Source organism: Podarcis gaigeae (genome assembly GCF_964106915.1).
Source record: "Podarcis gaigeae genome assembly, chromosome: 12".
In the NCBI taxonomy this organism is placed as follows: Eukaryota; Metazoa; Chordata; class Lepidosauria; order Squamata; family Lacertidae; genus Podarcis; species Podarcis gaigeae.
Genome location: NC_139688.1, coordinates 21,302,226 through 21,327,280, shown reverse-complemented (window position 1 = coordinate 21,327,280; position 25,055 = coordinate 21,302,226). Strand labels below are relative to the sequence as shown.

At 43.4% G+C, this 25,055-nt stretch overlaps 2 protein-coding genes and 1 long non-coding RNA gene across 8 annotated transcripts in view; 2 read left to right on the top strand and 1 right to left on the bottom strand.

Annotated features, from left to right (window-relative positions):
• LOC310827930 (mycocerosic acid synthase-like) overlaps nucleotides 1–10,442 on the top strand; it is a 68,481-nt gene extending 58,039 nt beyond the window's left edge. For 5 of the 6 annotated variants that reach the window (XM_083704550.1, XM_083704548.1, XM_083704552.1 and 2 more), the window contains 4 exons: nucleotides 1,208–1,368; nucleotides 2,351–2,554; nucleotides 3,177–3,358; nucleotides 4,266–10,442. In XM_083704550.1, coding sequence (XP_083560676.1) covers nucleotides 1,208–1,368; nucleotides 2,351–2,554; nucleotides 3,177–3,358; nucleotides 4,266–9,797 — 6,079 coding nt within the window. In that variant the 3' untranslated portion in view covers nucleotides 9,798–10,442. The remainder of the gene's footprint in view (nucleotides 1–1,207; nucleotides 1,369–2,350; nucleotides 2,555–3,176; nucleotides 3,359–4,265) is intronic. The other variant, XM_083704551.1, reaches the window with a different exon arrangement.
• A 745-nt stretch (nucleotides 10,443–11,187) lies between these two features.
• LOC310827972 (patched domain-containing protein 3-like) lies at nucleotides 11,188–20,486 on the bottom strand. Its single transcript, XM_083704759.1, has 4 exons — nucleotides 18,945–20,486; nucleotides 15,441–15,562; nucleotides 13,790–13,935; nucleotides 11,188–13,562 (listed from the first exon to the last, which is right to left on the bottom strand). Exons 1-4 carry the CDS (start codon nucleotides 19,722–19,724, stop codon nucleotides 11,956–11,958), a joined length of 2,655 nt encoding a protein of 884 aa, XP_083560885.1. The 5' UTR covers nucleotides 19,725–20,486; the 3' UTR covers nucleotides 11,188–11,955.
• Nucleotides 20,487–20,490: 4 nt separating this feature from the next.
• On the top strand, nucleotides 20,491–23,661 carry LOC310828086. Its single transcript, XR_014556627.1, has 2 exons — nucleotides 20,491–21,453; nucleotides 23,302–23,661. It is a non-coding gene; the product is annotated as an uncharacterized lncRNA (long non-coding RNA).
• Nucleotides 23,662–25,055: the final 1,394 nt, after the last annotated feature.

The window sequence follows — 25,055 nt, the reverse complement described above, 5'->3', positions numbered from 1 at the left end:
TGCGTTATAATGAATGCATTTCCACACTACGTGAGCTGCTTTGGGTGCAAATCTTATGCTGAAATTGTACACTATATGAACTTCACACAAAAATGTGATGTCATCATAATAATAATGTCCCTCCACATTCTGCTCATCGGCTACAATTCAGAGTGTGGGTATTAATCTCTTTTCCAACTACATGATCAGAAGGCCTTGAGGGCAGGACCCATGCTGAGGTGGTGTTGGTGAGCAGCATGAGCAGAGGCACATTTTAAGCCTCTTTGACCACAACACTAATAAATTCATTATTATCATTATTATTTCCTTACACTTTATACCCCACCTTCCATCATGGAATCCAAGTTCCAGGCATTCACCAACCCAGGTACATCTGGACCTGCTCAGCTTCAGTAAGGAGATGTTCCTAAGTGCCTTCAGACCAGATGTTGTCTCTATGCTCCTCCAAATGTCCCATAAATCACAGCCAGTGTGCCCAACAAATGCCTCATTCTTGCTTCAGATCTTGCCCTGGGACTAAGGCAGCTATAACCCATTTTAGCACTGTTGTCTCCCACATGAGAGTTATCCTTATTCCCAGCGCTTTTTCTAGAAAAAGAGGTGATGGAACTCACAATGAACACCTCCCTTGTCCTCTTATAATGGCAATGGCACCCACCTGAGAGTTGCCAAACTGAGTTCCAGTGAGTTCTGGTGGGGGGGGGGGAGCCCTGATTATACTGCAGTGCAGCTTTTCCTGGTGCAATAGTTTCAAGCCATGGTGTTTCACTGGTATTTCCATCAGCTTCATACAGTGGTACCTTGGTTTAAGAACAGCTTAGTTTATGAACAACTTGGATTTAGAATGCTGCAAACCTGGAAGGTGTTTTGGTTTGTGAACTTTGCCTTGGAAGCAGAACATGTTCCGTTTCCTGTTGAGTGTGTTCCATTTGTAAACTGAGTCCCCGCTGCTATGGGAAAGCACGCCTTGGTTTAAGAACGGACTTCCGGAACAGATTAAGTTCATAAACCAAGGTACCACTGTACTATGAAATGACATGGGCACAGTGTCCTATCTGCTGTGTCCTATCTTAACAATTTATGTGCTGGTACAACATGTAGTATTAGGCTTCAATGAATTTTAAGTATATCTTATCAGAGCATGTTGGATTAAGCAGTATGTGAATCACACTGTATATCATGTCATACCTCCATTTAATTTTTTTAGATTGAATGCATTCGATAACAAGCTGTTTGGCATCAGCAATGAGGAAGCTGAGCGTATGGACCCTCAGCAAAAGTTACTCATGGAATGTACCTACAGAGCGCTGGAAGATGCAGGAGTCACTCCTGAAAACATTAGTGGTACCAAAACAGGGGTTTTTGTTGGTAAGATAATATTTTTGATGCAGAAGATTTTGTATGTTTACATTGCATACCATATATCTGCTTTAGAGGTGAACACACAACGATTGGTAACACCACATCTATATGGGTGTTTACACCTGGCAATTCCAAATAAAATGATGTTGGAAGACCCTAGATACCGTATTTTTCCACAAGAAAAAAGCAGCGATCCCTCTTGCTGTTCTGGCTTCTGGGATAGCTGCACAGGCTGCATTCACTCCATAGGATGCACACACACTTCCCCTTACTTTTTAGGAGGGAAAAAGTGAGTCTTATAGAGCAAAAAATACGGTAATTGCTTTGTCAGAATTGACAATATTGGATAATATTGTTAGGCCTTTAAAATATGTCTTTCCAAGTGAGTTCCTAAATTCCTCTATTCCCCAGCATAGGAAAAGGCCACAAGTTTGGTAATTTAAAAATTGGTTTACTTACAAACTCATCCAATATCAGCTTCATGTGCTTTTCCATACGTTCATCAGAAAACATTGCACAGGCAGGAAAACTTCGCTTAGTTACAAAGTGGTAAAAGTTCATAGATTTATTGGAATATGAACACAAGGGTGGCTGGTGAGAGCCATATGGCTGAGCTGGAGCAAGTAGCTCAAACCTCCTCACACACTGAGTTTCTCAAGTAGATGGGACCATAAGCCTGATTACCTATCTCATCCCAAGGTCAGGGGAAGTGACATAGCTAAGCTTGGCAGAAGAGCTCACTCTGAGTTTTTAACCCCTTCAGGCATTAATAAAACCTAGGCATGTTGGTTGTGCGAGGCTGGTTATCCGATTTACTGTGAAGGGAAACTGAGATGGGGAAACACATGCTGCTTAAGTCCTTAGAAGAAACACAGAATAAAAGTGAAATAATAAATAATTGTAGGATAGGAGGTGAAGAATAAAAACCAGTACTAGATGTAGATTTGAGTGTAAATTGACCTTAAAAACAAATGTTCTGTATTTACAGGCCTGACGAATCGAGACTATGAATCTATAACCAGCAGGGCAGTTGCTGAAATAAACCATTATGATGCCACAGGGGCAGCAATGAGTACAGCTGCTCATCGGATTTCATACAGTTTTAATTTGACTGGACCATCAATTGCCATTGATACAGCTTGTTCATCTTTTCTCTCTGCTTTGGACCTTGGTTACAAAGCCATTAAACAAGGTATTCTTGGTTACTAGATTTCTTATGCATACTATTAACCGTGATTCCCAAACTTTCCCCACCCTCCCATAGACCACTTGAAAATTGCTGAGGGTCTTAGTGGATCACTTAATGATTTTTCTGTGTATTATATCAACTGTAATGAACTGTGCTAGGTGGTGTATGGTTTTTATTTGTACAATGGAACCTCGGTTGTCAAACACTTCGGAAGTTGAACGTTGCGGCTTTCAAACACTGACAACCCGGAAGTGAATGCTTCCATTTTTGAACGCGCCTCGGAAGTCGAATGGCTTCTGAGGTGCATTTCTCCATTTTTTCAGTGGATTTTGCCAACCGGCAATTGCGCCTCAGTTGTTGAACGTTTTGGAAGTCAAATGGTCTTCCAGAACGGATTATGTTCGACAACCAACGTTCCACTGCTTATGCCCTGCCTGACCCAGGAGAGGCTAGTTTAAAACTTGGAGATGAGAGACAAAGATATGCCCAACAAAGGATTTTGCAGGAGAAATCACCATGATGACACAGATGGTATCAACACCTCGTGGCTACGTGAATGAAATATCCGTTTCCCCCCTTTCATGATTTCAGGCTCTTTTTGTTTTTTTTTGTACTTTTGATATAGGAGACTGCGAATCTGCTATCTGTGGAGGAGTAAATTGCATCATAGAGCCTTGGAAGTTTGTAACTCTGAGTAAAGCAAAGCTTTTATCACCTGATGGAATTAGTAAACCCTTCTCTAAAGATGCAGGTGGCTATGGAAGAGGAGAAGGATGTGGCGTTCTTTTATTAAAGCCACTGGTAAAGGTAGGGTGTTTATATTGAACTCTCAATTTCCCAAATGTCCCAGGGATGTTCATTGGGTCTAGTGTGCTTTAGAAAGGAGAACACCAGAGACTTGCTGTCTTTGTAATATTTGCTTTTTTAAAAAATATGCCCAAGCAGAACCTAAGTGGAGGCAAACAGGCATTCCTTCAAGATAGCACTGATGCTACTCTTATCTCAAATCTCCAGAAACAGTTCCAGAAAGATTATCTGCCTATGTCACTAAGCCTTCAAAATGGCCATCTACCTTTGGCTGCTGTTTCTTGGCATGATCCCCTGAACTAGAGGTTTTAACCTCCGAATTCTGATTGGTATCTAAATTAGAAGTTATTGGAGAGATTCCCAATTATCATGAGACTCTCTTCTAAACAGATACTATTTATTTATTATTATATTTATATCCTGTCTTTCTTCAAAGGAACTCAAAGTGGCATACATTGTGCTCTATCCTGTTATCCAATAACTGAAAGATAGTCATTGATCTAAAGCCACACGATTAGATTAATGACTGAAAGCGGATTTGAAACTTGATCTTCCCAGTAGTAGTCTGACATTCTGATTACACCAGACTGACCACTTAATTTACTCCCTAATGAAGTATTCTAAACTATTAACCAGAAAACAGTCCAACAAGAAATAGTTAGCCACTAAAAAATGCGTAACTGCCACATAATAATTACAAATTTCCCCAATATCCCTCGAAATAAATGGCTGGAATAACTTGCTGCTCTTGTACTGTAAGTAATGCTTAAGAGTAATACCATGGTGCAGAAAAAAAGTGAATTCAGGATAGAGCTGTTAAAACAAATCTAAATATAATCATGCTGCAATAGCTACTTAATGTTTGATAACATTGTGTATTCCTTTGTATTCCTTTGTCCACAAATAGGCACAGGAAGAATTCAACAAAATATGGGGCATCATCAGCATCACGGCCATCAACCATAATGGAAGTTCTGTTGCTCCAGGCATGCAATCATCTGAAGCAGCACAAGAGAAGTTGTTACTCAACATTTATCCAACATATATTGATCCTTCAGCTGTTCAGTACATTGAAACAAACGGTCTAGGAATACCCACTGAAGCAGAGAGCTTAGGCAATGTCATTGGCAGAAAAAGGCCTCCAGATTTGCCCCCTCTCAAGATTGGCTCCATTAAAGGGAACATTGGGCACACAGAGTCAGCTGCTGGGGCAGCAGGCTTAATCAAAGTTGTTCTCATGATGCACCATGGGAAGATAGTCCCATCCTTGCACTTTTCAGAGAGCACCAGCAGCATAAATACAGGGAAACTGAATCTCTCCATCCCAACAACAGTGGAGAAGTGGGAGGAGCCTGGTGAATATGGCAGAGTTGCTGGGATCAACTGTTTTGGATTTGGGGGCACCAATGCCCATGTGGTTGTCAAACAATTTAAACAGGCCCAGGTTACCCTTCCAGCCAAAAGGCCCGTCGAATTATTTGTCATTTCGGCAGCTTTAAGAAGTTCTCTCAAACGGGCCTTAGAAGACACAGCTAGGTACCTTAATACCAGTGACTCAGCGACACTCCCAAATCTGGCCTACACATCTGCTTGTAGAAGAAGCCATATAAACCACAAATACAGAAAAGCGTTTGTGGCATCTTCTCTCCAGCACTTACAGCAACAGCTTAATTCAACTGAAATGGAAACTGTTTCACGGAAAAAGCCTGCAGAATTGATCTTTGTGTTCTCCGGTAATGCTTTGAATTTCAAAGGGATATGTAGAATCCTGTTGAAATCTGAGCCCGTCTTCAGAGACAAATGTATTGAAATCAAGCAATTATTTCAACAGCTTTCACCCACTGGAATTTTGAATTTAACAGAAAGTGAGCACAATGATTTGCCCAGGCCTGAAGTTGCCCAGCCCTTACTCTTTACACTGCAGGTGGCCTTGGTTACACTCCTGCAACACTGGGGCGTTAAGCCAATTGGTGCTGTTGGCTATTCAGTTGGCGAAGTAGCTGCTGCCCATTGTGCTGGCTTGATTTCCCTGGAAGATGCTGTCAATGTCATCTACCACAGGAGCAGGCTGCAGGCTAAAGTCACTGGAGGCAGAATGCTGGTGGTTGACAACATTCCCGTTGCAGAGGTGTCAGCAGCCCTTGGAGCATATTCAGGGAAAGTCTGCGTTGCAGCGTTTAACAGTCCTTTGTCTTGCACCTTATTAGGAGATGAAGCATCTATTCACGCCACTCAGAAAGATTTAGCTGAGCACTTCAGTAAAAGAAACATATTTCTTCATACTTTAGATGGGCCAGCTGCATATCACAGCCACATGATAGAACCAGTACTAACAGAACTCTCAGACAATCTATCAGAATTAAAGAAAGGGAAGCCAGAGATTGAGCTAATGTCGACAGCAACAGGGAAGGCCGTTTCAGATGGTGATTTTGTTACAGGCACCTACTGGGCCAGACAGGGTCGGGATCCTGTTTCTTTTGCAGAGGCCATAATAACATCAGTAAGAGGCAAGGACAACATTGCATTTGTGGAAATAGGTCCTCAAAGAGCTTTGCAGAGATACATCGTTGAAACATTAGGGACGCAAACCAGAGTTTTTCATTCTTTGCAAATGGATAGGGAATATGTGACTCTTCTTAATCTAGTGAAAGATCTTTTTGAATTGGGATTGAATGTGAATTGGCAGCATTTTTATGAAGGTTATCAAAGTGTACCATCAGCTTATCCCAGGTATCACTTTGATCATCAGAAACTCATGCTGCATCAGAAAGCAAACAGCAGAGGTGTAAGCTCAAGCCATTCTTTAATTTGCAGTACAAATAAGGATAACTCAGAATTCATTTGTTCTATCTCTGAGGCTCTGAAACCACATTTATATGAGCACAAGAATTACTGTGCTGCATTAACTCCTGTAGCTGTTTTGGTGGAACTTGCTCTGGCAGCTGTGATGACGAGCTCAAGGCCAAAAGTACCCTTAAGTTATTGTCAAATGAATATATTTTTCCCTGCACCATGTGTTTTAAATGAAAATCTCCATGCTTTGAAGATAAAGGTTGAGCCACAACCAACAGTGTCAAAGTTCAGAATACAATCAGGTTCAGCTAATACAGTTTATGCTTCGGGACAAGTCAGAAAGAACCCTGAAACATCAATTGAAGAAAAGAATATTTCCTTAAAAGACATTTTTCAGAGGTGTAGATCTGTTGTTAGGGAAGATGAGGTTTATGAAACATTGGCTCAGTCTGGATCCAACTATGATGCTACTTTCAGGCAGCTAAGTAATGTATTTTATTGTGAAGACTTGAAAGAGGCTGTGACAACTGTTACAGTGAAGAGAAAAACAGTAGAAGAAATGTATGAGTATTATATCCATCCAGTCCTTTTAGATTGTTTTCTACAAATGGTAGGTATTCTGGCTGCAGTTACTTCCAATAACAAAGTAGTTTTACCTTCTGGTATAAGTAGTCTTGCAGTTGCTCGCTCATTGGAAGAGGAAATGATTATATATTTAAAAACAACCAAGTCCACTGACAATTTCTTAGAGTTTTGTGGATGCTTCACAGATAAACAAGGCTCCGTTCTGGTAGAACTGAGATGTGTTCGAATTAATTTGGTGCAGGAAATTCCCAGGAAACAAAATGAATTGTTGTTTGAAAATCAGTGGAAGGAAATAACTTCTGATCAAGCAATGCATAATCTGCCCAAAGCACCTCGAGTTGTGGTGTTTGCTGACAAATTTGGAATATCGCAGCAGCTCAAGAATTACTTACATAGCGAGTCTAGATTTGTTGCGTATCAGGAATGGGAGAAATTGTTGGCAGCTAAGAGAACAGATACCTATGCACAAAGTAAGATTAATATGGAACTGCAGGGATATGATGATGCTCTGTTTATGTGGGGCATCCAAAAACTGAATGAAAATTTGCCAGAGAAAGTGGTGAAACAGTCAGTAAGATGCTGTGAGGCATTTCGCCAAGTTGTTACTGCATTAAAGGAGAAGAAGTCCCATTGCTCCATTACAGTAATCACTTACAGGACATCAGAAAGGAAAGTAGACCATATAAACACTGGCTTTGGTTTGTACGGCATGGCTCGAACATGTATGGTTGAAGTCCCGGAAATAACGTTTCAGATTATTGACATCAGCTCTACAAATGCAATAGATATCTCGGCCTTAGCTGATGTTTTAGTAAAATATAAAGCACAGGATTATCCAGAAGTCTGGATTGATGAGGGACGAATTTATAGTTCTGAAATTAGGCGCACACAGATTGAACCCACAGCCTTCAATGCACCTTCCCACCCACTTCAGAACTCAGACTTCTGCATCTTGTATACAGGAGATCCATACTGTATGAATGATCTGTCAGTTAAAGTTGCCAACTCACGTACTCAACTTGGCAACCTCAGTGTTGAAGTTCAACTTGAAAAAATAAGCATCCACTCAGAAGACTATTTCCCTGTTAGCATGTCCAGCTGCAAGTTTGGGAAAACGTTGTATTGGAATTCAGATACTATAGATAAACACAAGCTATTAGCTCTAGACTTTACTGGCACTGTAACAGCAACAGGTAGTGAGGTGAAAAAGGTAAAAGTGGGAGATCATATTGCTTCATGTTATCCGGTTTCTGCAGCGTCAAGAATATATATTCCAGAAACAGTTTGTTTCAGTACTCAAAAATTTCCATGTTTCAGAAATATACCATGCACTTCGTTCTTCTGGGTAGCAAGGGAGATTTTTCATCAAACGCTGCCAGTGCCAAAACATAATGAAATATTAGGTATTGTTTGCACTGAGCCTGGATCAGTTTTGTGCAAAGTGCTTACTTTTTCAGCTCAGGAATTAGGTTGGAAAATAATAGTTACAAACCATACAACTGGTCTATGGCAACGTGTTAATCAGTGCAATGCCCTTATTTTTCTACCTCCACTAAATGGACTATTTAAAGAGGGCCTAAGCTGTCTTTTCCATCTCCGAGATGTTGTACTCGTTTATGGCAATGAACAACCAGAATGTTTGAGGTATCTGGCTGGGAGTGATCATGAAAATATCCATATTCACACTGTCAGTCTTATCCGCATTTTCCAGAAAGCATATCTGATACGATCTCAGAAGGAGATGTATTGTTGGCTGAAGTCAATGAATATGAAACAATTAAAAGATATCGCATATTTCATTTTTCAGCAAGCAGGAAAGCATCTGAGGCCTGATGTTGCATCCTATTTCAACTGCAAGAATTTCCCAGTTGCAGTATTAAAAAGTGATGAGGAAGACAGCAAGATATCAGATATACCCGAGACTGAAACAGACAGGAGAATGTTTAAGCAGAATGCAGTTTATATAGTCGCAGATGAATTCACTAGGCTTGGCTTAGAAACTGTAAAATTTGTAGCTCAGAATGGAGGCAGGTGCATTGTGCTACTTTCACAGAGGAATCCAAGCACTGAGGAGCAAAAAGAAATAAATGCTCTCCAGGATCACTGTGAAGGGAGCAGAATAGTCAACTTGCAGTCTAACACTGTTTGCAGTTCAGAAGTTGAGAAAGCTATCAAGTCGATCAGTAAATTTTTCCCAAACTCTCCTATTAAAGGTGTATTCCACAGTGCTATGGCTTTACATGATGGGCTTCTTGAAACCCTCAACATGTCTAACTTTGAGGAAGTTTTAAATCCAAAGGTAGCAGGGGTAATCAATCTTCATCGTGCCACGCAAGGCAGGGAGCTTGACCACTTTGTATGTTATTCTTCTATTGCATCGTTTCTTGGAAACGCAACACAGTCCAACTACGCAGCTGCCAATTCCTTCCTGGATCTCTTCTGTCATTACAGGAGAAACAGTGGCCTTCCAGCTCAGTCCATTAACTGGGGTGCTTTAAATCTCGGAGCCTTGCAAGATCAACAACACTATCAAAATTATAGGTTACAAACGAAAGGAATAGAGGATCTGCAAGTGAACGAGATTCATGAATATCTAAAAAGAAGCTTAATTCTGGATAAACCTCAGCAAGCTGTGTTAAAATTCAATTTTCAAACTTTAGCTGATCATGTTTTATCTCAAAATTTGTCGCTGAAGAGTCGCTTTTATGAACTTGTTTCTGAAGAGGCAGGTGGTAATCCTGAGCTTGCTGGTGAAGCTGGATTCAAAAACTACTCTCTAAATGAGCCTGTAGATTATGCAATCACACTTTTGAAAAGCCTGGCTAAAACAATCCCTGTTGATCTTTCAATGCATACGCCACTTTCATCATTGGGTGTAGACTCTACATTAGCCTTTACTCTACAGAATCGTATCTTTACGGAAAGGAGAGTGGAAATACCTCTCACGAAACTACTTGATCCTCAGTCCACTGTGTCAACTTTAATCTTATACTTGAAAGAAAATTCTGACACAACCGATTCTCATGGAGCTGAAGGTACTGATGTTGGAAGCTGGTTGTAGAAATGCATTTCCAGGAATTATACTAAATTAATTATCAGTAATGGCTTAGTGTTCAGGGGGTTTTTTTTGCAGTTCAAAACCTCAAAACCCCTTGATCGCCACGGTACTACTAGTCCCCAAAATGGAAACCTCTCTCTATACAGGACACGTTCTGGCCATGCCTATCACCACAGTCTGAGGGGTAAGACGTAGGCACAGTAGGCGGCTTGTGGTAGAAGATATAAATGCATATGACAAATGGAGCAAGTCCAATGTCTTTTCAGTTCGGTGTACAATACAGAATTTCTGTTTAGCTACGAATTTCTGATTGTGCAAAACAGACGTATCTGTATGTAACACCGCAGGCCAACACAGACCTACCTGGGATGAAGCTCAGTTGGAAAAAAATGGTGTTTATTTCTAAGTAGGCATGTAGAGTGTTGCTCTGGAGGCGTGCCTATGATTGCAGCCTTCAATTTCTAGCATTCAATTATTTAAGTACAATTGAGTTTTTTTTTAACTGTTATCTGCTAGGTGGAATATGAATTATATGGGAAATGTATTGATTGTAACTTTAGTACAGATAATTAATTTGAATGAAGATTTATAATGGGGTCTTTATGCAAAACATATCCTAATTTGTATTAATAAACTCTTGTGTGGTTCTAATATTTGTACTGGCCTAGGAACAGGAACAGCAATGCTTGTGGATGTGTGGAAATCAAAAATAACTTCAGGGCACATGTATTGTGGGGGATTTCTGTATTCGGAATTATGGAGCTACTGTATGTACTTTCCTTACTTGTAAGATAAGAGAGGGAGGTCCAGCAGCAGCTGTTTTAACCAGCTGTCATTGAAAATCCAAGCCTCCACATCATGTCAATTGACTGAATTCAAATTCAAACCACAGAAAAATTGTGTGTGTACACAAGACAGGAATTCAGAAGAGGCCAAGAAGATACCATAACGGCAACAAAATGGGACAAGAACCATTTTCAAAGATGCTACAAAGGTTAGAATCAGATTTTTAGATGATGAGACAGAATGTAGACACAATATGCTTGGAGAACACAACCAAACCCTCCCTCCTCCGTCCCAGCCGCAACATTCAAAAACACCCTCCCAACTCACACATGAAAACAAAGTTGACCACAGCCAAAACAAGCAACCACACCCTAGGCAAACCCCAACTTCTCTCACCACCAAAGGAACACAAGCGAATAGAACCTGCACAAACGATGCTGACACAAAACCCCACACATACATTAAGTAAAATAGAAACCTCCCCACCCCACCCACCATGGCCCCCTCCACCTCTTCCCCCCTTTTCTTCCTAATGTAACACTAATGTCTCAACAAATGAAACTGACCTGTAGAAAAGGTAACTCGAAAAAAAGAGACATCGCACATATTTTTGGAAACCAAGAAATCTTTAAAAAAATACATTAAAAAAGAAATAAAAAAGAAAAGAAAATATGACACAAGCAAAACTTGCTATATTGTACATTTTGGGTGTTATATCAGAGCATCACAGAGAACATAAGAGATTCTACCTTAGTAGGCGCCTACAGATCTGGGAAAAGGAGGGGTACCCGCTTCAATGGGTGGTATTTCCAGGCAGGTTTGAAACGTGGCTCAACTGAAAGGGGTTTTGAGGCGCTGTCAATCAGTGGAATGTTGGCGCCTGAAATATCCTAAGCAAACTGCTGTGTGCAAGGCTTTGCAACACCTGACAATCAGCTAATCATTGGGTCTTACGAAGCCCTATGAAAAGTGCTCTGTAAGACCCATGTGGGCAAAAGGGCCACCTGATGTAATCGTGATGTCAGTGGTCCTGCTCACTTTCCAAAGTTGGCCCGCAAGTGGTGGGAGAGATAACACTGAGGAATAATAATAATAAATTTTATTTATACCCTGCCCCCCCAGCCAAAACCAGGCTCAGAGTGGCTAACATCAAATATATGACATATTACCATAAAATCAAGCAATCAATTAAAATACATCCTACCTCCTAAAATCAAGTCAGAATCAAAGTAAAATCCAATCAGATGGCAGCCTGCAAGGTAGGTTTGGGGACCTTAAATGCTCACCAGGAAGAGTCCACTCCTGCCCTCTAGGTAATTAGTTCCATTATCGAACTGCTCTCATTGTAATATTGTCATGTTTACATTAAGCAGTTTCATAATACAGTGTTTGTATCTGACAAAGGAACTGCTCCAGCATTAGAGCTCTGGGCACTGACTGGAAGCTGTCTATTTGGCATTTTACTACAAAAGCCGAAGAAAGTTAGGAACACAGGAATAAAAATGAGACCGTGAACAGCCCCAAACAAGATCACCAGAAACATTATCTTAAAAAAGGTTCTGAAGATGTAAGAGGATGCCATGGAGAGTACAATAACTCCCAAGATAGTGGAAATAGCTCCCTGCGTAACAGGGTAGCCAAGGTGGTACAAAGCATCCACAGCCTTGTCATTCACTTTGTGTTTCTCACTGGCAACAAAAGCATAGGAAATATGAGCAGAGAAGTCTACTGAAAACCCTATGCAAATTACAAGGTTGATCATGGATATGGAATCAAGATTCACATTCCAGAAGGACATGAAACCAGCTACACCAACAATAACAGAGGCAATAGCAAAGGTTACCCACAAAGAACAAAGAGGATTGGGAATGAGTAGTAAGGAAATGAGTAGCATGGCTCCAGCAGCAATCACAACATTTTGAACTGTGTTCTGAACAATCACAAGATATTGATCAAAGTAAATAAAAGCTGGATGATAAACCATTAATGGTACCTTGCAGTCCTTAGCAAGACCTCTCAGCTCATTTAAAAGACTCCTCTCATCCACTGCAGTAGTAACATTGACTGTCTGTATGAAAAAACGTGATGCTAATATTTCTGTAGCAATAACATAAACATGCCACTTGAAGTCTGGATTAATCCCAAAAAGGGTGGCTAAATTGTCAATGAAAAGCCTACGGTCATCTATATTGAAAGACATACGTTTAGCGACATCTTGGTAAGTTCTCAACCAGGACACTGATAAATTCTTGTTGATGTAGGATGAGCTTTCTAGTGCATTCATACAGTTTTCAACATCTGCACGGACAGATGAATCCCAATAAGCTTTGCTTTCAGTAACAACCACCATAACCCTTGGGCCATATTCTGAAAAATATTCCTTTTCCCATTCATAATACTGGATGACATAAGAATTGTCACTAGCTAGATTTCGAAGATCTATACCTTCTTGGACTTGAGTGCAGCCAAAAATACTACTACCCAAGTACATGAGATAAAGGACTACCACAAGCACCTTGGTCCAGCTGTGCATAAGGAAGGGACCGTAATACTTTCTAAAGAATCCATTCATGGGGTGTTCAGTCTCTGCTCCAGTGGACTCATCAAAAGACCCTCCTACACAGCACATGTTATATGTGCAGCCCTGAGAATCCTGAGGCTCATTGTTCACTTTCATGAATGTGAGCCAGTGTCTGTTGCTTTCTTCTCTTCTCCCATTTAAAGCAAGAATGGCCCCAAGAAATGTCAGGCTATATAAGTAGCAGAACACAAAGGCTGTTCCTGTGTAGATGCAAAATGCCTGAACGGACTGGAATGAAGTTGCAATTCCAATGTAGAAGGCTAAAACGTCTGTGAGGGTCGTGATGGTAATGGACACAGCTGCTTCTCTGTAGGTGTCAGCCATTCGATCTCTGACACTGTTCTTCACTTTAGTCTTCTGCCAGCAAGACACCAGGATGAACATGTCATCAACACCAACCCCTGAAGAATGGCAAATATATAACATATTAGTTCCTATATGTCATGCGAGAAGAGAAATACAGTGAGATCTTGAAACTCGAATGGCTTGGCTCCCTAAAAAAAAAAGGCTCCTTAACGCCGCAAACCTGTAGATATGTAAGAGAATTTTCACCCATCATGATTCTTAAATATATTAATGAAAAGCCCAATGGAGAAGTCAGGAGGAATATGTACATTTGCTCACTTACCAAGGATAAGAAATGGCGAATTTGCAACTGTGACAACAAACGGCACCCCACAAAAGAGCAGCAATCCAAAGCTGCTGACGACAGATAAACCTGCTGACAGCACCCCAAAAGCTGCAACCCACACTTTTGTCCGTACACAGTCCAGCCTGGAAAACAGATTAAGAAGATTCTAATTTGATTCAGAGTATCACGGTACACGTGCTAATCCCCCCTCCCACTGAACCAAGCTAAACCCGTTAGCACCAAATGGATCGGCTATGCAAGCACTGAAGCTGTATGAAGCTTTGTTTTGAAGCTCTAAAGGTAAAGGTAACGGTACCCCTGCCCATAAGGGCTAGTCGTGTCCGACTCTGGGGTTGCGTGCTCATCTCGCTTAAGAGGCCGGGAGCCAGCGCTGTCCGAAGACACTTCCGGGTCACGTGGTCAGCATGACGTAGCTGCTCTGGGGAGCCAGCACAAGCGCAGCGCATGGAAACGCCGTTACCTTCCCGCTATAAAGTGGTACCTATTCATCTACTTGCACTTAGGGGTGCTTTCGAACTGCTAGGTGGGCAGGAGCTGGGACCGAACGACAGGAGCTCACCCCGCTGCGGGGATTCGAACCGCTGACCATACGATCGGCAAGTCCTAGGCACTGAGGTTTTACCCACAGCGCCAGGTTTTGAAGCTCTAGTTGCACAAAATATTTCAAAAAAGGATGCAAGCTTCCAAGCTGTTGGTAAGGCCATTGAGTCTGCATTCTTAAGATGGAATGTGGGAAACATAGCAGACATTCAGATGAAGCTTGGTAGATCTACTACCTCCTCTTAAGCCTGCATACACATGATACCTAATAATAATAATAATTTATTATTTCTACCCTGCCCATTTGGCTGGGTTTCCCCAGCCACTCTGGGAGGCTTCCAACAGAAGGTTAAAAATACATGAAAACATCAATCATTAAAAACTTCCCTAAACAGGGCTGCCTTCAGATGTCTTCTAAATGTCATATAGTTGTTTATTTCTTTGACATCTGATGGGAGGGCGTTCCACAGGGCGGGTGCTACTACCGAGAAGGCCCTCTGCCTGGTTCCCTGTAACTTCGCTTCTCACAGTGAGGATACCGCCAGAAGGCCCTCGGCGCTGGATCTCAGTGTCCGGACAGAGCAATGGGGGTGGAGACGCTCCTTCAGGTATCCAGGACCAAGGCTGTTTAGGGCTTCAAAGATCAGCACCAACACTTTGAATTGTGCTCAGAAATGTACTGGGGGCCAATGTAGGTCTTTCAAGACCAGTTGTCTTGGTGGCTGCTCCCACTCACCAGTCTAGCTGCCACATTCTGGATTAGTTGGGAGTTTCTGGGTCACCTTCAAAGGTAGCCCCACGTAGAATGCGTTGCAGTAGTCCAAGCGGGAGATAACTAGAGCATGCACCACTTTGGCAAGACAGTCTGCGGGCAGGTAGGGTTTCAGCCTGCGTACCAGATGGAGCTGGTAGACAGCTGTCCTGAATTGACCTGCACCTCCATGCACAGCTGTGAGTCCAAAATGACTCCCAGGCTGTGCACCTGCTCCTTCAGGGGCACAGTTGCCCCATTAAAGACCAAGGGGGCCCGCCATACACTCTCACAAAATGAAAAGATAAAAATGATTTCCCTTTCCTCAGCAATTACCTGGAGCATGAGATAATTGAGAAGGTTATTGTTAAGGTATAGGTGATGGAAAACAAAGGAACCACTTCCTTAGTATTTTTTTCAAACTCTTCTTGTCTGGACAATGAAGTAAAATAAGCCACCTGCCATAGGGAGCGGGGGGGGGGGGGGTGTGGAGGAGAAGAGAAGGTACATGTTAAATATTTTCTCTCTCTTAATATCTAAATCTAAATGCTCACAAAAGTATAAAGATAGGGTGCAATTAGCAGAATATAAGTGGGACCTGAAATAAATTTTGCAGCATGGAGTGTTCCTGCACAGGGGCCCAGGATAGCAAACAATAAAAACATCCTTAATACAATTCCAATACTGATGTAGACTGGGAAAGATCTCTACTTGCTAAGAGCAAGGTTCTTCAGGAGGCACTTAAAAGACAGCCGATACAGCGTCTGTGTAATATTCAAGCAGTGGGGAGTAATTCCAAAGGACAGGTGTCACAGCACTAACGGCCCAAGTCCTACACTGTGAGGAACAGACCTCCTGATCAGGTGGTATCTGCTGGAGGCCCTCAGTGACTTGACTTGCCATATAAGGGGTGAGGTGCTCTTTCGAATAGCCCTTCCTAAACAGTGCAAGACTTCATACACCAAGGGTTCAAGTTAGCCAGCCCTGACCTCTTTGAGAATAATTCATTTCACTCCGCATCCCACTGGAAACTCAACATTCTGAGGCCGCCCAGCAATTCTCAGTCTTCATCAAGCTGCTTGGTTGGGTTGGCTGAACAAAATCTCTAATGCCTCAAGTCACCAATGTGTGCACAGCCTGTGACTGGCAGAAGCTTCAGCTTAGCACCACTGTCTGGCTTCAAACATTTAGAGACAACCACTAGTTTACATAACTTTTAAAATCTATCCATTTGCTCATGCTTTGAGTCACTGAGAATATAAATCCAATATTGCATACATGCGTACATACATATATATGTGCAAAATTCATGAAAGATTTAAGAATTTTACGAGCAATATGGGCTTTATTAATAAATGATGGCCATTTAAGTACCTCTCCTTACAAAGTACCGATGGCAACCAGTCATGATGCTATTCCATGTCTCCAGCTTCAGAAGCAGCATGCCTCTAAGTACCAGAGTACTAATTGCTGAGAAACAAGAGCAAAAGAGGGATACAATCCTCATTTGTGGGTTTCCCATGAGCATCTGATTGACCATTATGGGTGAAAAGGATGCTTTGGTCTAATCCAGCAGAGCTCTGAAATTATTGTGCTCACCAACTGAAGGCCTTGAATCCACTTATTTTAGGACTAGTCTCGAGTTGTACAGAAACTAGTAGCACTGAGAACTGAATTAACTTTCAACCTGGTATTCCCCACCTCTCTGTTAAAAGTTTATTGGAGCAGGAAGAGGAAAAAAGAATTATGCGGGAAGCAACATGGAACTGAACAATTGTCTCTTTGGGCAGGGAACAGAAGCCGTTAGTCTTCCTGTTAGGCCTGCCAGTAAAACTAACCAAATGTTGAGGATTGTGAGGGAGAAATCCCATTTCTGATGAAAGATACATCTTCCATATATTGTTTAAATGTGCATATTATACCCCACCTGATATTTATAATAAAAAAATTGTCAAAAGGAGGCAGGATAATTAACTTTAAAACAAAGATAGCCTTTCAATAAAATGTCAGGCATTGATCTCTGGTTGGATGCTACAGCAGAAGGCATAAGTTCAAAGCAATGAGTTCTGTTTAATAGGGTGAGAGGGAAAACACATGCTAATTAATGAAAAGCTGCAACAGACTAACCCAAATGGAATAAAACTTACCTGTCTGGAGCAGTTCCTTTGCTTCCCTTCTGGATGCAAAGAGGCATATTAATAGCCTTACACTGAACAGTGTTACTGGCTCCAGTAGTTAAACCACTTAATTTAAAAATATTTTTTTAAGGGAGATAAAGGTAAAAAAGAAAGAAAGAGAGAGACAAAAAGAAAGGGAGAAACTATTCAGGCCTGGGTAGCACAGAGAAGCAGAACTAGTTGCACTAATAACAACCCCAGCTGAGAAAACAGATACAGTACAAATTTTGCTTGGGCTTGTTAGCTAATCCTCAGTTTTAGTACGCAGTGAGGTTCTGCTTTCTGTTCTACAAAGGCTAAGTGAGCAAGTCTTTTTTTGTTTTCACTTTCGCAAAGAAGGGGAAGGGGTTCCTATGGGTGAGGAGCTATGGGTCGGATGATATGCATTTCGAACAAATCAGCCCATCACACTGACATAATCTGGAGGTGTTGCTAGAGGTTAATTCAGGGCCCCAAGCTTTTTGCAGTGGGGCCCAAATTCATTCCCCTTGTTCCCCCTATTTAAACATATTTTGAAAGCTTTATTTATAGCGCAGTTGGAAGTCCTGCAACGAACATTATTCTCAAGACCCCAGTCAACCACCATCAGGTCAGATCCTGATTCTCCCCATCCTATGGTCCAACTTTGACAGGTGGGTAGAGGAAATTGACAGATGGGTGGTCCTGTCAAAGTGGACCAATGGCAGTAGGGGAAGATGGTGCCCAAGTTGAATTGAAGTCCCAATGCATCAGCTGAGGGGTGGTCCTTTCTGCTGGGATCAGTGGTATGTGCAGCTGATCTAGCCTTATCTCTGCCTGCCCTGTGCCTGACATCACATGTGACATCAGATGTAGGGCATGTGGGCATAGTTTGAGTAAAATGGCCTTATGGGCCAAATGGTGAAGCTTGGCAGGCCAAATTTGGCCCATGGGCTCAAGGTGTTCTGCCCCTGATTTACATCCAAGCATGTCCAAGCAGTGCACAAGTAGTAATTTAGGAAACAGCATAAAAGGATAAAATGCATTTTTAAAACCTAGAGATTGACACAGGTAAAGGTAAAGGTACCCCTGCCCGTACGGGTCTAGGGTTGTGCGCCCATCTCGCTTAAGAGCCGGGGGCCAGCGCTGTCCGAAGACACTTCCGGGTCATGTGGCCAGCATGACGAAGCTGCTCTGGCGAGCCAGCACCAGTGCAGCACATGGAAATGCCGTTTACCTTCCCGCTATAAAGCGGTACCTATTTATCTACTTGCACTTGGGGGTGCTTTCAAACTGCTAGGTGGGCAGGAGCTGGGACCGAAGACGGGAGCTCACCCCGCCACGGGGATTTGAACCGCCGACCATGCGATCGGCAAGCCCTAGGCACTGAGGTTTTACCCACAGCGCCACCCGGTCCAAGGCATAGTAATAATGTGCATCATTTTGAAATCATTCTTGCATTGCCAGAGATGCTGTTTTCTAATTTCTGTGGTGAAGCACATTGTTTACTTACTAAAATTAAATGTTTGGCCTCCACTGAATGCCTCCACTTGCTGATGCAGGTGCGTTAGGCATGGGGAACCTCTGACCCTAGTGGTTTGACTTCAGATCCTGTTCCCTCCAGTAAGCATGGCAGCATGCATCAGGCAGACACAGAGATTCATATCGGTCACATTCAGGCTGCATCGTGCCAGGAGACGCTTACCTGGATGGTTGTAAGGTTCAAGGATTTCACCACGCCCGGGATGCGCTCCAGAAACGTCCGGAGCCAGAGCGCGCTGTCGTTTCTGCGAGAAGCCTCATCCTCCTGCAAGTAGTAGAAGAGGCGCAGCGCTTTGGCTGCCCGGACGGGGCGCGCCGGCCCATCCCCGGGGCCCAAGTCGAGGCCTCCCAGAAAGGGGGGCAGGAAAAGGGGGTTGACAATAAGCGGAGGGACGTAGAGCGGGAAGGTGAGGTAGGGCAGCAGCGCCTCGATGTGCGACCCGCCTTGCACCAAGCTGAGCAGCGGGTTGGGGCTGCTGCAGTTGTGGCCAGGGCTGCTCCGCGCGCAGAGCTGGGCGAAGGGGAGCGCGGCGCCGTCGGGGCTGCGGAGCCTCCGCACCGCCTCGTCCAGCGCCAGCAGCTCGGCGAAGGCCTCCCGGGTGAGGAGCGAGCCTCCGCCGCGGGCCACGGCCAGGAGGGAGGCGAAGGAGCCCTCGGTGCTCAGCCTCTCGGCGGAGAAGCGCCGCGCGTCGTCGGTGGGGAAGTGCGCCTGCACGAAGCGCCGCTCGCCCTTGGCGGGGCCCCCGAGCGGCGTGAACTGGCCCTCGATGTCGTTGTCCTCCAGGCTGCTCAGGAACACGAAGCCGGCGCCCAGCCCGCCCGTCAGCGCCAGAGGCACGAGCAGGAAGGGCCACGGGTGCGCGCCCACCTGGGCGCCCAGGGCCCGCAGCGCGCGCGACAGGGGCCTCTCCACGCAGTCCGTGTGGCAGTCGAGGGGCGCCATCGCCTTTTCTCTTTCTCCTCCTCCCAGCGGCGAAGAGAGTTAAGAGAGTTCAGACCGTTATCCGAGTAAGCCAGGCGTAGGGCAGCCCGGCCCCACTTAACACGAGTTTCTGAAACATGTCGAAAAGGGGGAACTGAGCGGGAAAAGATGGTAAAAATGGCCGCTGGGCGGAGGTTCGCCGTCCGGGAAACGCCCACCCGCTAACCGCCTCAGAAGTCGGTTGGGGGGGAGGGAGCGAGGCGATGCTGAGGGAAACTCCGTTCAGCGAAGACGTCAGTTTCTTGGCTGCAATGTGGCCGCTATGTCTGAGGGAAACTCCCGAGAATATCCAGAACGAGAGAGCGCAGTGCCTTTTTAAGCAAAGATGCAATGAAAGTGATCTTTTAACCAGTAGTCCGTTTAACTGGGAATTTCCTTCATCTCGACAGTCTTTTTTCCGCAAGGGTGGGCGACCTGCGGCTCCCCACTTCTGTTTACTGTACACTCACCGCATTTCCAGTGCAGTTTTTAATTCATGTTCCCATGACATGTTACCGTATGTATTTTGTACTCCATTATAAAATACTGCTGACTGGAGTCCTTAAGCCACTCCTAATTTATCTCTCTCCTGCCATCAACACCCTCAAACAGAAACAAATCTGACAATAATGAAGCTGTCCTGATGAGAACAGTCCAAGGAAGAAAGAGGCATGAAACACTTTGGGGACGGACAACTTACCGTAATTGCACTCTGAGGCACGAATATGAACACACCCCAAGTATAAAAAAAAAGTATTTTACTTTCAGTTTTGATTCTTATGCACATGACCTGATCGTTAAGGAACTTGCTTGCTGCCGCATCTGCTGTTTTGATAGTATTTAGCTCCTGCTGATAAAAAACAACGATGGGTGTGCCACGTATAAATATATATATATTTTAAAAGCTTGCTGAAGACCAGCTAGGATCCAGAAGAGCAAAAAGGCACTGTTCTTTAAAGCTAGTACTAAGAAGATTTCACAGAAGTTGAATGAAGCAGTTTTGGAATAAACTGGTGAGAAATTGCAGATTCACAAGAGTTCAGGAATCTAGAAATTATTATAATTATGTGATTGCCAAGCAAGTTCTTTTAAATGCAACGGTGAAAGGCTTTAAATTTTTTTATTGTACAGAATGATGCTTGTGCCGGATTTCAGATACCACAAGAATATAAATAGATTTCCTGCTCATATGACATACTAGTAGATATACTTAGGATGTGACATAGGCTCTGAACATACCAGATTTTTAATGTGCATGTGGCTTGCACAGCCCTGACTTTTAATTGCACTCTTTCGCAATGTTTTCCATCCACAGCTGTGGACGCGCTGCTGTTCTCTCCCACCCCCCAAAAAATTCCAGAAACCTGTGGTCCATTGTGGGCATGCCTGCAGGTGTTTGTTTCCCTGTGCTTGTAGTCACTTTATATATATATATGTATATGCACGTTTTCCAAAATATCAGACATGTATTTTTTCCCTCCTTACTGTACTATCCACAGGTCAGTAAAATCTATTTACTCTTAACCGTATATCATTTATGAACAGGTTAAAAACCACTGGTTCCAATACAGATTCTTGGGGGACCTTTCTTAGTACATGACTCTCTGGACCAGCCACAATATCTCAACCTGATTTATCTCGCAGCATTTTTGTGAGGATAAAATGGAGAAGAGGGGGCCATGTATGCCACACTGAGCTCCTAGGAAGAAAGGTGAGATATAAATTTAGGAATGAGTAAATCCCTCCATTGTGAGAATTGTCCATTTATTCCTCCTCTGTGCTTCCAGCTACTGATGCACAACTACTAAAATTGCTCAGGAGCCTTGGGTGAGGGACTTTGTCAAAGGCTTTTTAAATATCCCAAGTGTACGCACTGTACTAGATAACCCTGAGGGATAGCTCAGTTGGTAGAGCATGAGGTTGTGGGTTGTAGGTTCAAGCCCCACATTGGATGAAAGATTCCTGCATTGCAAGGGGTTTGGACTAGATCAGGCATGTCCAACAGGTAGATCGTGATCTCCTGTTAGATCACTGGACGTCTGTGGTAGAGACTGGCTCCCCCTAAAGCTCAACAAGTTTGGCTCCTCTAAAAAAAGCTCACCAACTTCGACCTGAACCGCAAGAAAACGGGGCTTTCCTCCTCCCTAAAAAAAGCTGAACAACTTTGACCTGAACCCTCCAAAAAGGGGGTAGATCACAAAAAGTTGTTTACTTTTTGAGTAGATCGCAGTCTCTTGGGAGTTGGCCACCTCTGGACTAGATGATCCTACTGATCCTTTCCAACTCTATGATCCAAGCTTCAAGCAAGCCCCATGCACAAGCTTATTAACACTCCCAAGGAACTGTGAAAGATTAATGAGACACAACTTACTTTTGCAAAAACCATGTTGATCCTGCTTTGGAAGATTTGGGTTTGCATATTTTTGATTAACTTTAATAATGCTTTCCACCCACCAATTTACCTAGAACAAACGTTAAACTAACAGGCCTACAATTTCCTGGATTCCCTCTGGATCCATTGTTTAAATTGTGTGCTACATTGGTCACTTTCAAGTTCTTAGGAATGGAGGCCAATCTTAGGAACTTGTTACATATTTTTTGTTAGGTCAGCAGTTTCACGTGTGAGTTCTTTAAGAACTGTCACTGTTGGGCTAAAGTTGGGAACCCCCATTCACATCTCCTTCTGGTCATGAAGTTCATGGGGTAACCTTGGGCCAGTCAGTTTGTCAGCCTAACCTACATCAGAGGGTAGGCTGGAAAGATAAAACAGCAATGTGGTGGAAATAACCATGCACACCACAATGAGGAAATGTAGGTGTTTTGGAAAAAATGCCCTCAACGGTATAAAAGTAAAAAGCAAGGGAAACTAGTCCTATACCAAAATTAAATGGTATCAATAGGGTTCATGTGGAGGACAGCAAGGCTCACTTTAGATTCCCACCCTTGAGCAATGCCTACAAGTAATTACAGTGGAACCTTGGTTCTTGAACTCAACCCGTTCTTGAAGTCCATTCGACTTCTAAAACGTTCGCAAACCAAGGTAAAGCTTTTGATTGGCTGATTGGCCCCAGAAACAATGCGGACAGCTGAAATGGACATTTGGCTTCCAAAAAATGTTCGCAAGCCAGAACACTTACTTCTGGGTTTGCGGCGTTCAAGAGCCAAGCTGTTCGGCAACCAAAGTACCACTGTAATCCTTGCATGGACATTGGAGTGGGAGTCACTGATAAGAGGTGCGGTTTTGCTCTGCTCCACGTATTAGCTCTATGAAAGTCATGCAATTTTCTGATGAGGGCTACAGTCTGCAGTGGGGTAGCCAACATGGTGCCCTCCACGTGCTGCACTTCAACCCCCATCAGCCTCCAATTCCCATCACCCCCAGCCAGCATAGCCACTGGTCAGGGATGATGGGAACTGTAGTCCAACAAACATTGTGACTGCACTATGTTGGCTGCCCTTGGTCTCCAGAATGTGTGAAATGTCAGTGGATGAAATATTGCTTCATATGAGCTATGGAGACAAAGATGTTCTCACTCATATTTCGCTTTGTATCATACAGTGGAAGAAAGATTTGGAGAATATCATAGGCATCAGTGCAGTTCTTACTCCATTGGCTGATTTATAAGCGTTGCTGTGCAATGGATTCTGGCGATCAGGAGCCCTTCACCATCACAACAAGCATGTACAAATACTTGGAACAATGTTTGCTGGGACAGGGACAGATTCGTCTGCAAGTCCAACATGGTTGCTATGGGGGACAGCTATGGTTCAGTGGCAGAACGTGTGTGTTGCCCCAGGTTCAATCCCCAGCTGGGAGAAAACAATGTCTGAAATTTTGGGAAGCTGCTGTCAATCAAGGTAGACAATACTGAGACAGATGGCCAATTGTCTGACTCAGTAAAAGGCAGCTCCCTATGTTCCTATGACCAATGTTTTTCATATGTACATTCAATGGTTTTACTTATAATTACAGCATTATATATTTATTTATACCCCACCTTTTTTCCTGATGAGACTCAAGGCGGCTTACATGTAAAAAGGAAACACTAAAGAAAACAATTAAACATTGTTAGAAGTAAAACTACACACATATATAAAATCTATTAAAACCACACAAATAATTACAATAAAAACAGCATGGCACCAGCCCTCTCATTAAAAGCAGGCAGTTCCCAAAAGCCTTTTGGAACAAAAGCTTTCACCTGGCAGAAGGACAACAAGGAGGGAGCCAGTCTAACATCTCTAGGGAAGGTGTTCCAAAGTCTGGGAACAGCCACCGAGAAGACCCTCTCCCTACCAAGTGTGCCTGGGAAGGTGGCAGGACTGAGAGAAGAGCCTCTCCCAAAGATGTCAACATCCAGGCAGGTTTGTATGAGGGAATACAGTCTTTCAGATAGCTTGGACTAAAGCTGTGTAGGGCTTTAAAAGTCATAACCAGTACTTTGAATTGTGCAAAGAAGTCATGTGCTCTCCGGTCTACGATCTGGCTGCAGCTTTTCGAGCCAGTTGAAGTTTCTGAGCACTTTTCAAAGACGCCCCACATAAAGTGAGTTACGGCTTTTTCATTTAAATGCTAAATAGCATGGGGGCAGAATAGAACCCTGAAGGACCCCATAGGCCAGGTATGGCCAAACTTGGCCCTCCAGATGTTTTGAGACTACAATTCCAATCATCCCTAGCTAACAGGACCAGTGGTCAGGGATGATGGGAATTGTAGTCCCAAAACATTTGGAGGGCCAAGTTTGGCCATGCCTGCCATAGGCCAACAGCCAAGATGTTGAACAGGAGTCCCCCAGGACCACCTCCTGGGTTTACCCATCCAGGAAGGACGGTGCCACTGTAAAGCAGGACCTCCAAGTCCCAGCACAGAGATACCTTAGTCCAGAGCTTTCCAAACTTTGCACGTTAGTGACACTTTTTGGACATGCATCAATTTGCAAGACAGTAATTCAGTTTTACTAGCAAACCGTAGGTTAAACTAACCCCTTTCTAGCCCTGGCAGGAGCGTGGGGAGTGTTCGCATGACACACCTACACACTGCAGCCAACACACTAATGTGTTGCAACACACATTTTGGAAAGCTCTGCCATAGCTGATGGTATCAAAAGCTGCGGAGACATCAAGAAGAACTAAAAGATCTAGCACGCGGTAGCTCTCACATTTTCAAGGATCCTGTCCACATCCTCGGGCTGTAGAGTTTGAAAAGTCCAAAGCTGAGTCCAAAGTTACATCCACTGGACCTGTATCAACTACAGTATCCGAATCTGAAGAAATCTGAGAGGTTTTGTCAACAAAGTGTTGAGCAAATTGTAC

Coding starts and splice junctions, on each gene's coding strand:
- LOC310827972 (XM_083704759.1), bottom strand. CDS start 19,724: ATGGCGCCCCTCGACTGCCACACGGACTGCGTGGAGAGGCCCCTGTCG. Junction 15,563..18,944: donor TGAACCTTACAACCATCCAG/GTAAGCGTCTCC, acceptor TCCCTATGGCAG/GTGGCTTATTTTACTTCATT. Junction 13,936..15,440: donor TCAATTATCTCATGCTCCAG/GTAATTGCTGAG, acceptor TCTGTTTTCCAG/GCTGGACTGTGTACGGACAA.